The 16,426-nt window shown below is 41.7% G+C and overlaps 1 protein-coding gene across 1 annotated transcript; it reads left to right on the forward strand.

Annotated features, from left to right (window-relative positions):
* The first annotated feature begins 8,414 nt into the window (after window positions 1–8,414).
* Window positions 8,415–15,072, forward strand: LOC131330773 (uncharacterized). Its single transcript, XM_058364499.1, has 7 exons — window positions 8,415–8,537; window positions 8,655–9,028; window positions 11,789–12,314; window positions 12,421–13,176; window positions 13,319–13,998; window positions 14,124–14,497; window positions 14,741–15,072. Exons 1-7 carry the CDS (start codon window positions 8,415–8,417, stop codon window positions 15,070–15,072), a joined length of 3,165 nt encoding a protein of 1,054 aa, XP_058220482.1.
* Window positions 15,073–16,426: the final 1,354 nt, after the last annotated feature.

Consider the following 16,426-nt stretch of genomic DNA (forward strand, 5'->3'; position numbering starts at 1 on the left):
TTCAATCAAATGGAATGGTGTCGTGTCCCTCTTGTAGATGGTATAAGCATTTTACCTTATTGCCTTGCATTCACCTTATCATTTGTTTTCTTTTCATCTACTTAGATGAGCAGGAAACACTTGGCTACCTTTAGTCTATATAGCCACTTGGCATAGGCATCCTTAATTTTCTTTTCTTTCTTTTTGTTCCTTCTGGGGTATGCCCCTTGTAGGCTGTTTATTCGCTTAGCCTTTTTTTCTAATTCAAGCTGATTTACGCAAAAAAATAAAATAAAATAATGCCTCCTTTACTTTGCAAGATAGTGTAGTCCTGTCCTTTCATATCTCATCTACTCCCCATAATCTACTCCATGGCTTCTCAAATACGAAAGTAGTATAAGTAGGGGTCAGGGTTGTTTGTGATAAAGCAACCCATACAACCATGGCCACTTCTTCTTCTCTTGAAATTCCCTTCGGGAAGCTCTTCTGTTGGCTTGTGTGGGTTGTTATAATACAACAATTGAATTAGTGGGCTTAATACGCTACAGCAATCGAATTAGTGGGCTCGTCAGCAGTGCAATCATGCACATGTTGTTAGCTAGTCAAGGTAGATGGTGGAAAGCCATCTATTTTCTTTCCTCGTTGCTTGGGAAGGAAGCTCACATACCCTCTCCGGGTCCTGGAGTTATAGTCATGTCGTGACTTGGCCTTCTCAAAGGGTCCAGAGCTACCCCAACCTGGTCCTTCCTCAAATGTAGTCTTGCGTTTTCTATAAATTGTGGTTCTCATGTGTGGGAAGAAGAGTATTGTAATCAATCAATCAAACACTCAAATGTTGTCTTATTTGTGTTTTTTGTAAATTATGGTACTCAAGATTGGGAAGAAGAGTATTGTAATCAATGATAATAATTCATCCTTCTCTGTAATTATATTTAATTCCAGCAAAAAAAAAGGATTAATTAATTTTAATTCAACAAAATATGGGACATATCATTTATGGAGGAGGAAAACTTTTATTTGTAATAATGAAATATTCAACCCAACAGGATTGGGATGTCTCAGGACTGGAAATGGTTTGTTGTTGCTTTATTACAAGTTTAAACTCAGTCTTAGAATTTTTTTGATAACTCTGTAGTCGATTAACGTGGGTTCACACACCCCATACACATGGAACGGTTATGGACTTAATTATTTTTGGAAATGTTTCTGTAAAATATGTTCCTAGACAACATCCATGAGCTGGTGTTACATAATAACAAATCCAATTTGAATTGAACAATGTTAAATCATTACTACGTATGATTTAGTTCCCAAATTAAAACCCAAACCTAGAAAACACTGATATGATGAGAGGATCAAATTGAAAGAAAAATCAAAGAACAAGGGAAAATTGAGATCGATTGTATTCGATCACAGAACGGTTACAATTGAGGGAACCTTTCGTGCCAAAGATGTTTGATTCCAATTGCATATGTATCCTCTCCTTCTAGGCCAACTACTTGTAATTGGCACCTACTCAACTAATCCAACTAATTATTTAACGATAACTAACTAATCAAATTAAATTAAATAATCTAGTTCAGCTCAGCTCCATGACTGGAACACTCCTCTTAGCCCAGTAATGCCAACTTCTCTAGGCCCACTGGACTGAATGCCCTGGAAAACTTGCATGGGCATAAGAATAAATGTTAAATGAACGATACACCAAGGCAACACATATTAAATTGGATAAGTAATCTGGTAGTACCCTGTAGATCATCTTATTTTGTAAAATCTTCCAACTCCTCCAAAAACCTGCCCAAGTATTCCTCTTACACTATTTTTTTTTTTTGGGTAACTCAGCTTGAAATAGAAAAAAGGCTAACCGAATATACAACCTACAAGGGGTATACCCCAGGAGGAAAAGAAAGGAAAAGAAAAGAAAATTGAGATAGCCTAAGACAAGTGGCTACAAAGAGCTAATGGGAACTATATGATTCTAACCCATCTAGAAAGAGCGATAGGAACAGATAGTAAAATGAGAAGTACTTAACATATTATTGGATTACAATTACTTAAATACAACTAAAAGACGAAAACTGTTGACTATAGGCCAAGTAATGTACCCCATGGATCTTACACAATCTTTGCCAGTTGATTCACATGGAAAGAATGGGTAGTGATAGTATAATTAGGAATTTGGATAATCATGTGTGTGATTCCCTGAGAAGTATTCGAAAGTAGTGAGGTAACTCTTTCCCATCATGTAGGCATTAATGAATACCCAATAAGTTTCATATGGAACAAGGATTACATAACCAAAATACTGCATCGAAATAAATACGATAAATACGAACAACATAGCATTAGGTAGAAATCTACTCAACCATTGACCTACGGTTTGGGGGCGATTTCAGGTGATCTCTCACTTGGGGGGCGGGGCGGGGCGGGGGGGGGGGGGGGGGGGGGGGCGGATTTTTTTCTTCTCCCCCTGGGTCTTCTCATCATCGATTCACTAATCGTTCTCCTTTTTTTCTACTGCCTTCCTCAGCTCCATTTCCCGTTCGCTTTGGTTCGGAGTAGATCAGACCTAGAGTTGCTTGGTTGCGATGCAAGGTGGAAGGTGGTGACTCGCTAGACATAGCTTCGGCCAGGCTCGGATTGGGAGCTCTCAAGAACTAGAGCCGGCGTGCTCTTGACAAACCTCGCTGGTGGTGGGTATGTTTACTTGACAAATCTGAGCTAGAGCTGCTCAATTGTGTGCACGGTAGAGGGCGGTGGCTCGCCGGACATAGTGGGAGCCACCTCGTTCAGATCTGATCTCAGCTACATCAGAAAGTTGTTCCACCATACATCTGGTTCATCACTGGTATCAAGCCGTAGAAAGATGGGGTGGTAGCTACAACTTGCCGGACCATTCCAACGGCAGGTATCACTCTCTAGACATGTAGATCCATATTGAGAAACTCGAATGGGCAGTCATCTGTTGGACTGAGATTGGGTTAATCTTTTGGATCTATTTACTAACCCCTATGTTAGCTAGATTTCCTGGTGTGTCAGCAGAATTATCCATGATATTCAGCTATGCTCTTGTTCTCTGAGAATCTAAGCCTGGATGCACGCGCGTGTACTATAATTTGGCGCCCAGTAGAAATGCATTGTCTCGCTGTGCATATTCATACTTCTGTGTAGTTTAGTTACTTGGCACATTTGCCTAAACTCGGGGCTCATTTCATGCCCAGTATAGCTACTAGACATCAAGCCATTGAGGGCTCATGCCAAGTTTAGTTACTAGGCACACTGGCCAATTTGAGGCTCAAATGTTGTGCAACTTGCTGTGGAGCTCCATTAAATTCCATGATTCTTTGATTCACTGGCCTGATTCTTTTATGTAGTGCAGTGTGACTGGGGCTATTATCGACTAGATTGGAGGTTGTGCACTGATTGAAAGGGGTAGTTTCACGGGCTATCATTGATTAGATTGGTGGTCATGCACTGATTGAAAGAGGTAACTTCTCGGGCTGTTAGTGATTATATTGGTGGTAATGCACTGATTGAAAGGGGCAGCTTGGATTCACCTGCAGTTCGAGTGGCCACCATTCGGTGTAATGCACTATTAATGGTACTTGAACTGTCCCACTATTAGATTATAGCGAGCCTAGGGGATTAGGATGAGGGTGTAGTAGTCTGGATGGAATGGGCGTGGTGTGCATGGAACTTGGGAGGGTAACCTTGTCAGATGTCGACATCTCCAGTTCGAGCCTCTTCTCGGTGCCTAATCCTTCTGTAGTAGCTGTTCTTTTAGAAGTGGGTATTATGCTTGTTACTCTGGGTTTGGTTGGTGTATTAGTATCTTGGTTTGCATATCCCATCTCTGGAGACTATGGTGATTGGTGATTGGTAATTGGCTGAGAGTGGGTTGTTTTCTGTCAAGCCTTGGGAATTTAGTTGAGGGAGTAGTAGTCCGGCCAGAATGGCCGTGGTGTGCAGGGTTGGGCCTTCTATCGGATGTTGACATCTCTGGTTCGAGCCTCTTTTCGGTGCCTTGCTCCTCTGTAGTAATTGTTCAACCTTCACTCAATACCGAGTTGTTATGTACTGCTTTTCCTTAGTGATGGTTCATTAACTGGTCGTTATCCGACCATGACTATTTACTTTATATCCTAGCTTGGCGGGTTGTGCCAGGCAGTAGATAGCTATCATTATATGTTATTACTTGAATTACATTGCATATTTTGTATCATCCTATATCCTACCCTCGTTACTCTATCTTTCTTCACAAACGGACAGTGCAACGGGGGTAGGATACCAAACCACATTGCATGTTGTTATGTTACATTACTGTATTCTACCTTCCATGCGGGTTGTGCATGGATTATCGCACTTTTTTCACTCTTCTTTTTCTTTTTTTCCTCTTGGGGCATGCCCTTTGTAAGCTGTACATTTGATTAATCTTTTTTAATTTCAAGCTAAATTACCAAAAAAAATAATAGCATTAGGTTCCAATCATGTGCCATATAATACAAACTGAAATACCCTAAAAAGTTAGAACTACCATACGGAACAATGTTACTTGATAACCCATAACATTCATTAACAGTTAACGTAAAATTAGGGCCCCAAAAAACTTAACCTTTAAAAAATATGACCACTATTGCACCAAATAAACAGAACACCAATCCATTGATTATATTCTTCATGAACCAGACGCACTGTTCAGGCAGGTCAACCTTTGTTTCAAAGACAGCAACATGGGCTCCATTTTTCTTTTTCTTTTTTGGGTAATTTAGCTTGAAATTAAAAAAATTTAAAAAAAGGTTAACCAAATGTACAGCCTACAAGGGGCATACCCCAGGAGTAAAAATAAAAAGAAAAGAAGAAGAGTGAAAAAAAGTGCGTTAACCCATGTACAACCCGCATGGAGAGTAGGATAATGTAAGGAATGCAACAAACATGCATTGTGATTTAATATCATACCCCACTGCACTATCCATCTGTAAGGAAAGATAGCACAACGGGGTATGTTATACAATGAAGCAAAATGAAGTGAAAAGAAAAAGATATCACAACGGGGTATGTTATACAATGAAGCAAAATGAAGTGAAAAGAAATAAATAGAAAACTGACAATATCTTTGCATATCCCGTTAGACTAGGAAATATATAAATAGCCATTGTCGAATAAGGAGACATTGTCGAACCATCACTGAATAATTGCCGCTACAATGCACCTCGGCATCGAGGGAAGGTTGAATAGCAACTATAGAGTAACTAGGCACCGAGAAGTGGCTCGATCCGAAAATGACGGCATCCGATAGGAGGCCCAACCCTGCACACCATGCCATTCTATCCAGTCTAATACACTCTCATCCATAGTTCCAAAGCTCACCAAAAATGACCTGCCCTCAACCAAAACCCATAGCCACAGGTCTCCAGAGATGAGATAAGAAGACCAAGATTCCAAAGCTTCAACCTAGCATAGGAGCATCAAGCATATCACCCACTTCTAAGGTACAGTACTATAGAGGACCTGGCTCTGAGAGAGGCTTGATCTGGAGATGATGACATCCGACGAGGGTACCTCCCCAAGTACCTTGCACACCATGCCCATTCCAACCGATCTAATACTCCCTCGACCAAGTACACAAGGCTCACTATAACATAAAAGAGGGACAGAACAAGGGCCTCGAATCTGTCCATCATTAACAATGCATTACCATCGAATCATCTAGCAAACCATCAACAGTGAAAAACCAATGAATCATCTGGTCACAAATTGAGGCACACAAGACCGCAGAAGGAACCAAACCATCCCGTTCAATCAGTGAATCACCACTAATCTATTAGGGACAGGCACAGTCACACCAATCCATTGATTATATTTTTCATGAACCGGACGCACTATTCAAGCAAGTCAACCTTTGTTTTAAGGACAGCAACATGGGCTCTGTTGTTCGTACTAACTTCAGAGTATCCATCAAATCCATTATCTAATCCATCATCACATCCATCAACAAATCCTAGAGCATGACTTTGCTTGGATATGGCAAACACCACCTAAAGAATACATACTTTTCGATTTTTTTTGAACAGGAAAAGTACAAGTTCCCCTTGTATTTGGACTTAGGCCCTGCAATCATCAAGTTTGCCCACATCCCACAATGACAGTTTGGTGTTGTTGAGTCATAAAGGGAAGCCTAAGGCTTGTCCCCATCATCACCCCTATTATTAGTACTGAAAGAAGACATTTGCCCTCAACAATTCTAAGAAAAACGGTAGAGACCCGAATAATTCTAATTTTTGAAAATGATTATTAAATGACTAATTGGGAAATTATGGTTTATTGAGTGATTAATTGAATCAAGGACCAAAGTGAAGAATGGAGGATTGAGGGAGTGTGAGTGTTATATATAGATATAGGAGTATAAATAGGGGTGTGAGTATGTAAGAGATCATTTTCTCCCATTCCGCTCTTTCTCATCTATCTCTCTCCCTCTCTCCCTACCGATCTCTCTCCCTCTTTCCTTTCTTCTCACTCAAAATTCCATTCAATCTCACGAAATCCTCAAGAATCAACCTCCCTCAAGCCTTTCAATCACGTTATTGAGCTCAAAATTTCGTGGGTCAAGCTCGAAGGAAAGCATTTCATTGATTTCGAAGAGTTCGAAGCTAGGGCTCATTCAAATCCATTGGGTTTTGCTCCTTGACTCGAGGTAGGGACTTCTTTACCTCTCTTATGTGTTTATACATTGATTTGGTGTAGAATCATGCCTTGGATCATTGGATTTTAGTTGTTGTCCTTGCCTTGAAAATCTACAGAAATCGCTGCTCAAAACCTCGTGGTATCGATACAGCTCAAGCGCTGTATCAATACTATAAACTTATCTTCGTTGACAGTTAATGTTGTATTGATACGGTTTTTGTGCATATCGATACCACGGCCATAACTCCAGTTTTGCTCCTATTGCTCCTCCGTCGATTGTTTTGACCCCCGATCACTTCTAAATCCTCTTGGACACCTCCTAACCTATCTTAAGCTTGTCTATTTGACTTTCTTTGACCATTTGATGCTATCCTCGTTCCATTAGTCTTCCATTAGCAAGAACCGATTAAGTAATAACTTAGTTGAAACATGGTTAAAGTGCTTTCAATAGATTGTTTGTATTTTGTGATCGTTCATGGTGCATTTGTGATGACGTTGGCATAACGTAGGATGTTCTATCTATGAATGTGTTTATGGGGGAGTCTTAGCTTGCATGTTGTATGAGAAAATAGTTGATTAGGTCGGAAGTTGGTTTAGGAAGTCCCGTAATGCAAGGGGTGGTAATACAGAGACTTAGAGGGGATTCGTAACACAAGGGGTGGTAATACGGTAACCCGAGTCATTAGGGTTCACTGTGACGCAAGGGGTGGCAACACGGTAATCCTCGTGGTGTTTTATGGTAACGCAAAGGGTCGAAATACCTATGGTGGGAATTTGGGTTAGCGAGTCGAGTTGGGATTGTTTGAGTTGTTTGTGTCATATGACTTATGCATTCAATCTAGATGGAGGCTCATTTACAAGTTGATTGATTACCATCTATCAAGCTGTATTTCCTTATCCCATTTCGTTTGCACTTATCACCATATTTACATATAAGATTGGTAAAGATTTTCCTATTGGGCTAATGTAGCTCAACCTAATCTTTCTTTTCAGGAAAAAATGTCGGACAATAGATTGCATGCATTCGTGTGCTTGGACATGAAGACTTTTTGGGACCTAACCTTGTTTTAGTTACTTAATCATCTTTTGTAATTGATTTACTTTTGGTAAAGATGAGATTGTAACTAGTCATTCAGGAATTTCTTTTGACCAATCAGTTTGTACCTATATAACTTGTTTGTACCTGTGTTTGAGCTTAATTTTGGCCGGAGTGCCAATGTTGTAAACTCTTTAAACTTGGGGACTTATTTCTAAAGCTAAACAGGTGGGAACTCTTTTGGGTATTATTTATGTTATGCGAGGAACTTTTGTCGAAATGGCTTATTTATTTATGTTGAAAATCGAGGACGTCACAATTTGGTATCAGACCGTCTAGGTTTGAATACTTTGAGACCGTGAGGAGACTTCCAGTCTCATGGGTTCAAAATGTCATACCTTTTGCATAACATATGTGTACTTGTGTGCATTGATATGACATGACTTATGTGGCTTTACGTTTTAATATAGTAGAGTGGCGTGGAGTTGCTTTAACCCGTGTTGGGATCGTTCGGGGCTTTGACCTCATGAAATGATGTTGTCATTGACGAACCTTCTCTTTCTTATAACTTGTAGCTAGATGCCTCCGAGAATGCGTGCTAGGGCAGGTGAAGTTGAAAGTCAGGGTGGCTGTGGTCGTGGCCGAGAGGCGCCAGTTGAGGATGAGGTTACCTATCATGAGGAGAATCTGAATGGGAATATGGGGGAAGGGGCTAGACATGGTCAAGGAGAGGGAGGAAGTACCGATCGTTCAAAATCCTTTTGCTAGGGATTTCGTTGTGGCTCTTGCGGCTGCAAACCTTCTAAATCCTGCTCCTAGGGAAAGCACAGATAGCTGTGCTGTAGAAATGAGAGAGTTTAGCCATAGAAATCCACCTACGTTCGATGGGTCGAGCAGTGACCCTCTTGTGGCCGATCACTGGGTAGCCCAAATTTGAAAACTTTTTAGGGCTCTTCAGATAACGGTGGATGACTTGCGAGTCAATATAGTGGCCGTTCAACTTATCGGGGAGGCGAATGAGTGGTGGGAGTCGGTGCTAGAATCACGAAAAGATGCAAGGAGAGCGGCAAGGGCTGCGGCTCAAGCAAATGAGCTAGACGTGGAGAACTTAACTTGGGCTGAGTTTGATGTGCTTTTTGAGGAACAATATTTTTCAGAAACGAGTTGTGACCACTTGAGAGACGAGTTTGAGAAACTTGAGAAAGGAGATATGACCGTGTCAGAATATGCATTGAAATTCCAATCTTTGTCCTGTTTTGCGCCGGAATTGGTGGCCACCGAAGAACGGAAATGTAGGCAGTTTGAAAGAGGCTTGCATGATACCGTGAAGAAGTTTGTTGTAACGCCCCGAATTTTGGGTACGTTAAAGAAGACATTTTATTACAAAAAACAAAGTGAGTCTGGCTCATTCTTACATCATAACTCTCATGAGAGTACTTTTATTACACAAGGGAAAGAAACTAAGGTTCCTAACTACAGCTCCGCCTGCTCCTCCATCTGAGCCAGCTCTTCAGCTCCAAAGGCCTCCAAGGTGTACTGCTCACCTTGATCAACTACAAAGTCTGACACATTATACCAGCGTCGCCACCGATATAATATGTCAGGGTCACCAAAGGTAACACCATGAGCTACGAAAGCTCAATAGAGTAAACCTTACCCACTAACCCTTAACTTACAAACAAGGTTATAATAAAACATCAATTTCCACATGATACGTGTATACACAACTACAAAAGACAATATTAATAACACATCCGCAATCGCTATATAACTATCGTTGGTGTCCAAGATTCTCCGAGTTTCTCCTACGCAACTCATTGTAGATCGTGTCTCCATTTTCATATACAAATCAACATTTCCCAAAATCATTTGTTTAACACATCCAACCTCAGTTCCGCCGCGCCGGGTTCCCAAGTATCCTCACAATGGTTCCGCCGCGCCGGGTTCCCATTGGCACACAATTGCATTGGTTCCGTACCCGCGGATAACCAAGCCACACACCAAAACCCTTGGTTCCGCCGCTCCGGGTTCCCGAGTATCCCACAATGGTTTCACCGCTCCGGGTTCCCATTTGGGTTTTCGAAAATTCATCCCTAGGTTCCGCCGCTCCGGGTTCCCGAGTATCTCCACAATGATTCCGCCGCTCTGGGTTCTCATTGGGTTTTTCACAAATCTTTCTTTTACACACGCACACACACAACTCAAATTATGCAACCAAAATTGGTCGTAATGTAGTTTCAAAATATTTCCTTCCTCGGAATACATTTCCTTTCATTAATCACACCCTAGGTGCCATGTTTTTACTTTCTCGGTTCTCGTGTCTCGTTTACATGCAAAGACTCCGCGGTAAGACAAAAGTAAGCATGAAACATTCTAACAAGATCATCCAATTCTATAATATACCACAAGTAACACAATCGATTCATGTATACAAACTCATACTCCTTGAAATATCAAAATACGAATACTTCGATTCACATAGTAAAGTTTTAACTTTCGTAAAACCGTTCTTTCTTGGAGATCAAAACAACATACGTTATACTTGAGTAAGTAAGTAAGTAAGTAAGGATTTCCTTACCGTTCTTCTAGGCGGTAGTAACGGCTTACGGACGGTAATCGGCGGTCGGACGGAGTAACTTCCTACGGTAGTTCCCGGTAGCTTCGAGAGAGAAAGGTCTCTCTCCAAACCCAATCTTGACTAAACTACTTAAGCTTTTTGGATCGGAGGGTGGTCGGGTGGCGGTCTAGTCGCGGTCTTGGATGAGTTTCTTGAAGAACACAAGAAGAACTCAAGAACAAGAAGAGCAAAGCAAGAACAAAGAAATTCTAAAGAGAAGTTGGAGCAAGAAGTGAAGGTGTGAGTTGAAATGCTTGGAATGGGGTCCTATTTATAGGAAAATTCTTGGCTCTCTCTCCTCTCTTCAAGGCCGGCCCCCCCTTCTCTCTCCATACCTCAAAGTTTGACACTTGTCAAGAAATCTTTGAAAGATCAAGGCCTAACCCTAGGCTTGCATGGCTAGATTGTACCAAGGATTGGATTTGGAAGATTTTGGAAGATTTGATGGAGAGAAAGGATAAATTGTACAAGATTTGGTGCTTAAACAATAATAGAAGTACAATGGGGAGATAGATTTTGGCTAGGAAGGAAGATACACCCATGGATTTGAAAGATGAAGAAGATCATGGGAGGTACACCCAAATCTCCTTCTTTTCTTCTTCCTCTCTCTCTCCTCTCTCTCTCCCTCTCGGCACCTCTCTCTCTCTATTGGCATCTCTCTCTCTCTCTTAGTACACTATATATATATATATATATAAACAAGAAAAAATAAGTAAAAAGTACCAAGGTACTAGATTTACAAAATCAAATATCCCCTTAAAATAATCTAATTAGGCACATGTTATAATAAACTAATGGATTATGTACTAAACAAATTTAGGGTTTTGATACATGTGTACAAATGCCCAATATTTAAACATAGAAGTGGTACCAAGTACCCCAATTAAATAATAGGCTAGGATTCTCCCTATTAAAATAATAATAAAGTATAAGTACTATTTTATTCACTAAAGTACTTTGGAAAATCTAGGGTTTAGATATACCCCAATATTTTAATGCATAAAAGTACATGAGAATCCAAATCTTGATTATTAAAACAAAGCCTTGTACTTTGTTGGAAGATTAAGGCTATTACCTAATGGGTAATAATTCCCCTTGTGGTTAATAACCAAAGGATAATAGAAGGGTGGAGAATCCCCAATAAACAATGCATATATGTACTTTGCACATGTGTTTAAAACATATATAATACTATATCTTTGTACTTATCAAAATATTTTAATGAGAGGCCTATTGTCCAATGGACAAAGATTACCCTAACATCTATTGACCAATGGGTAAAGGCAAAAGGTTCAAGAGGTTCATCTAGTAACTATGTGAGTTTCGTTGCTCGGTTCCTCCAAGTAGTCGGTTGGAATCCAATTCGATTGGCCTCAAAGGACTAGAATCTAATTACGACGAATTACTGAAAGTAAAAATAAGTAATTCAAATAAAATTCAAATATTTAACAAAATTTTTACCTTCCAAAAATCAGGGCTGTTACATTTGTTATGGCACAACGCAAAGGGAGATTTTCTGAAGTCGTTGAGTGTGCGAGGAGCATTGAGACACTGAGGGAAATACCCAAAAATACTAAGGTCTGGGAACCAAGACAGCCAGTGGGGGGTATGAGTTCTTCATTGAGGAGTTTTGGTAGTCATGGAAGAAAGAGACAAAGGGATCAAATGTCGACTTCGCAGGGTCCGTCACATTTTAGGGCTCCACAATCGTCTTCGTCCAGGACTCAGGGAGTCTCCAATAGACCTCCAATTGTATGTCATGAATGTGGTCAAGTGGGGCACATTCGCGCCCAGTGTCCGCGGCTTTTGGGTACATGCTTCATTTATGGGAAAACCGGTCATTTTGCTAGGAATTGCCCGCGGGGGGATGAGGCACGTAGCGAGTCTGGTTCAGTGCAGCAACCGAGGGGTGGTCAAAGTTCTAGTCGGCAATCGTTTCGGGGCACTCAGAGGCAGCAACAACCTCACTTCCATCAGGCCACTTCAGTTCAGGGATCTCAGGTTGAAAGAGGAGCGAGTTCATCTACACCTACCCAGGGTTCCGGTCATCGGGGTGGACATATCCAAAGTTAGACTACCCAGGGGAGAGCTTTTGCCATCACTTTAGCCATTCTGGCCCCACCACCTCCTATCACCTCTCAGACCAGAGACTTTGGTTGTGAGGGGTACATTTCTCTTATTTAACTCCTTTGCTAGAGTGTTATTCGATTCTGGAGCATCACATTCATTCATTGCTGCATCTTTTGCTCGTGCTTTGGGATTGGAAATTGAAAATATTAGTCCTCCGTTGTTTGTTGAGACACCCATAGGGGGTAGGTCGCCACTAGATCGTATTTACTGGGAGTGTGAGCTTATCATCCGGGATTGTCTTTTTACTTTTGACTTTATTGTGTTGAATATGTCGGGTTTCGATCTTATATTGGGAATGGATTGGTTGTCTATGTTTCATGCCACCATAGATTGCTTCAAGCGTCAGGTTCATGTTTGTCCACCTGGGGGTGTTTGTTTTGAGTTATTCGGGGAGCATCAGGAACCATTAGAGCCGTATTTGTGTGGGTCTCGGGAGCAAGAGTCGATGTATGCCTTATTAGCAAGTTTGGCCTTAGATGTGGATGTATCCACGCGTGGGGAGTTACCTCCTGTTGTTTGCGATTTTCCGAACGTGTTTCTGAAGGATTTACCCGGTTTACCACCTGAGAGGGAAATCAAATTTACTTTTGACTTACTTCCTGGTATCGCTCCTATCCGTACCTTCTTATCATTTCGCGCCCGCCGAGTTGAGGGAATTGAAGATTCAGTTGCAAGAATTGGAGGAGTTAGGGTTTATCCATCTGAGTACGTCACCGTGGGGAGCACCGGCTTTGTTTGCTCAAAAGAATGATGGGTCGCTTCACCTATGTATCGATTATCGTAAGTTGAATCGCGTCACCATTAAGAATAAGTACCCTATGCCTAGAATCGACGACTTATTTGATCAACTTCGAGGTGCAACTTGTTTCTCTAAGATTGATTTGAGGTCCGGTTACCACCAGTTGAGAGTTCGGAGGGAAGACATTCCAAAAATTGCCTTTCGCACCTGTTATGGCCACTACGAGTTTGTTGTTATGCCCTTTGGATTGACAAATGCACCGGCAACTTTCATGGATTTAATGAACCGTATCTTTCGTGCTTATCTTGATCATTTCGTAGTTGTCTTTGTGGATGATATTCTTATCTACTCGCCTTCGGAGGAGGAACACCAAACTCACCTTTCTATCGTTCTTCAACTCCTGAGAGAGCATTGTTTGTACGCCAAGCTTAGTAAGTGTGAATTTTGGTTGTACGAGGTCAAATTTTTGGGTCACGTCGTATCAAAAGATGGGGTGTCCGTTGATCCGGGAAAGATAGAGTCCGTAATAAATTGGCAGCGACCAAAGAATGTGTTCGAGATTCATAGTTTCTTGGGCTTGGCCAGGTACTATCGTCGTTTCATACTTGATTTCTCTCGCCTAGCGGCTCCGTTGACTAAATTGACTCGAAAGGGGACTCGTTTCCTTTGGAGTGGCGTGTATAAGAAAGCCTTTCAGGAATTAAAGAGAAGATTACCTACTATGCCGATTTTGATTGTGCCCGAACGGGGAGTTGGCTACTCCGTGTATTGTGATGCTTCGAAAGAGGGGTTTGGGTGCGTTTTGATGAAGTTGGGGTGAGTGGTAGCGTATGGATCACGACAACTGAAAACTCATGAACGGAACTACCTACCCATGACTTAGAACTTGCGGCCGTCGTTTTTGCATTAAAGACTTGGCATCATTATCTTTACGGTGAGAGGTTCGAAGTCTTTTCCGATCATAAGAGTCTAAAGTACTTGTTCTCTCAAAAGGAGCTTAACTTGCGGCAACGCAACTTTGAGTTGCAATATCATCCGGGCAAGGCGAACATAGTAGCAGACGCGTTGAGTAGAAAGTCGACACATCTTACGAGCTTAGCCATCTATGAGTGGAAGACGATAAACGACTTGGGCTCATATGCATTGCACTTTGAAGAGGTTCATGATGGAGTCATCTTGTGTAACTTGACTGTTCAATCAACCTTGTCGACTCGAGTGATTGAGGCCCAACAGCGAGAAGAGGAAGTGGGGGAATTTCGCACCAAGTTTCTTAGTGGAAATGCTCGAGAGGGGTGGATGACACAAGCCGATCAAGGTTTGCGATACCAAGCAAAATTGTTCATACCCATTTTGTGTCGGGAGGAAATTTTGAGAGAATTTCACCATTCACCATTAGCAGTGCATCCGGGGGGAACGAAAATGTACCATGACTTGCATAGACAGTTTTGGTGGCCGGGAATGAAGAGAGATATCGTCGTCTTTGTGTCCAAATGCCTTATGTGCCAACAAGTCAAAGCCGAACATCAATGATCCATGGGGGAGTTGCAACTGTTACCAGTGGCCGAATGGAAGTGGGAGGACGTGACGATGGATTTTGTTACCGATTTACTGAGATCGTCGAGGGGGCATGATGCCACTTGCGTGATAGTTGATCGGTTGACCAAGTCAGCACATTTCTTACAGATCCAGGTTACGGATTCGATTGATACGCTTAGTCGTTTATACATTCGTGAGATTATTTGCCTTCACGGGATACCCGTTTCTATCGTGTCGGATCGAGATCCAAGGTTTACCGCACGCTTTTGGCAAAGCTTACAAGCCACTCTTGGCACCAATCTCTTGTTTAGCACTGCTTATCACCCTCAACTGATGGGCAATCTGAGAGAATGATTCTGATTCTGGAAGATATGCTTCGGGCTTGTGTTATGGATTTTCAGGGTAGTTGGGAAGATCACCTACCGTTGGTCGAATTCACGTACAACAATAGTTACCAATCTAGTATCGAGATGGCGCCGTATGAAGCTTTGTATGAGAGACCGTATCAATCACCCGTTTGTTGGATTGAGTTGGGCGAGGCTACATTAGTCGGGCTGGAATTGATCCAAGAAACCTCCGAGAGCATGAGAGCGATTCGTTTACGTCTTCTTGAGGCACAAAAGAGAACCACCAAGCAAGTCAAAATGATTCGTCAACGGTTGTTAACCATGCAGAGTAGGCAAAAGAGTTATGCCAACCGTTGTCGTCGACCATTATCATTTGAAGTGGGAGATCACGTATTTCTTAAGGTGTTGCCGCGTCGGGGATTATCTTGTTTTGGGCAAAGGGGTAAACTTTCACCGCATTTTATCGGGCCATTTGACATTATTGAGAAGATTGGGGAAGTCGCATATCGATTGGCCTTAACACCGAGATTATCGGGCGTTCATGATGTGTTCCACGTATCGATGTTACGAAAGTATGAACCGGATCCGTCACACGTTCTAGAGTGGTCTGAACTTGAGTTGGAAGCTGATGCATCTTATGGGGAGGAGCCGATACGTATCCTAGATTAGTGCGAGCAAGTTTTGAGGGGTAAAACCATTCCGTTAGTGTGAGTCTTATGGAGTCATCTCGGGAAAAAAGAATCGACGTGGGAGAGGGAAGACGAAGTGAGGGAGAAGTACCCGCATTTGTTTCCGAGTTAATCAATGTGAGTCTCGAAAATTTCAACCTTATGATTGTTAGCTTATTGATTGGTAATATGTAGTGTTGCATGAGCATGATTAATTGATGCATGATTTTGGTTGGCTGTGTTGTAAATTTTGGGACGAAATTTCTTTAAGGAGGATAGATTGTAGAGACCCGAATAATTCTAATTTTTGAAAATGATTATTAAATGACTAATTGGGAACTTATGGTTTATTGAGTGATGAATTGAATCAGGGACCAAAATGAAAGAATGGAGAATTGAGGGAGTGTGAGTGTAATATATAGACATGGGAGTATAAATAGGGGTGTAAGTATGTAGGAGATCATTTTCTCCCATTCCTTTCTCTCCTTCTCCCCTGTCGATCTCTCTCTCCTATCCTCTCACTCAAAATTCCACTCAATCTCATGAAATCCTCAATAATCAACCTCCCTTAAGCCTTTCAATCACGTTATTGAGCTGAAAATTTCATGGGTCAAGCTCGGAGGAAAGCATTTCGTTGATTTCGAAGAGTTCGAAGCTAGGGCTCGTTCAAATCCATTGGGTTTTTCCCCTTGA

The sequence above is a fragment of the Rhododendron vialii genome, chromosome 1a (assembly GCF_030253575.1).
Source record: "Rhododendron vialii isolate Sample 1 chromosome 1a, ASM3025357v1".
Lineage (NCBI taxonomy): Eukaryota > Viridiplantae > Streptophyta > Magnoliopsida > Ericales > Ericaceae > Rhododendron > Rhododendron vialii.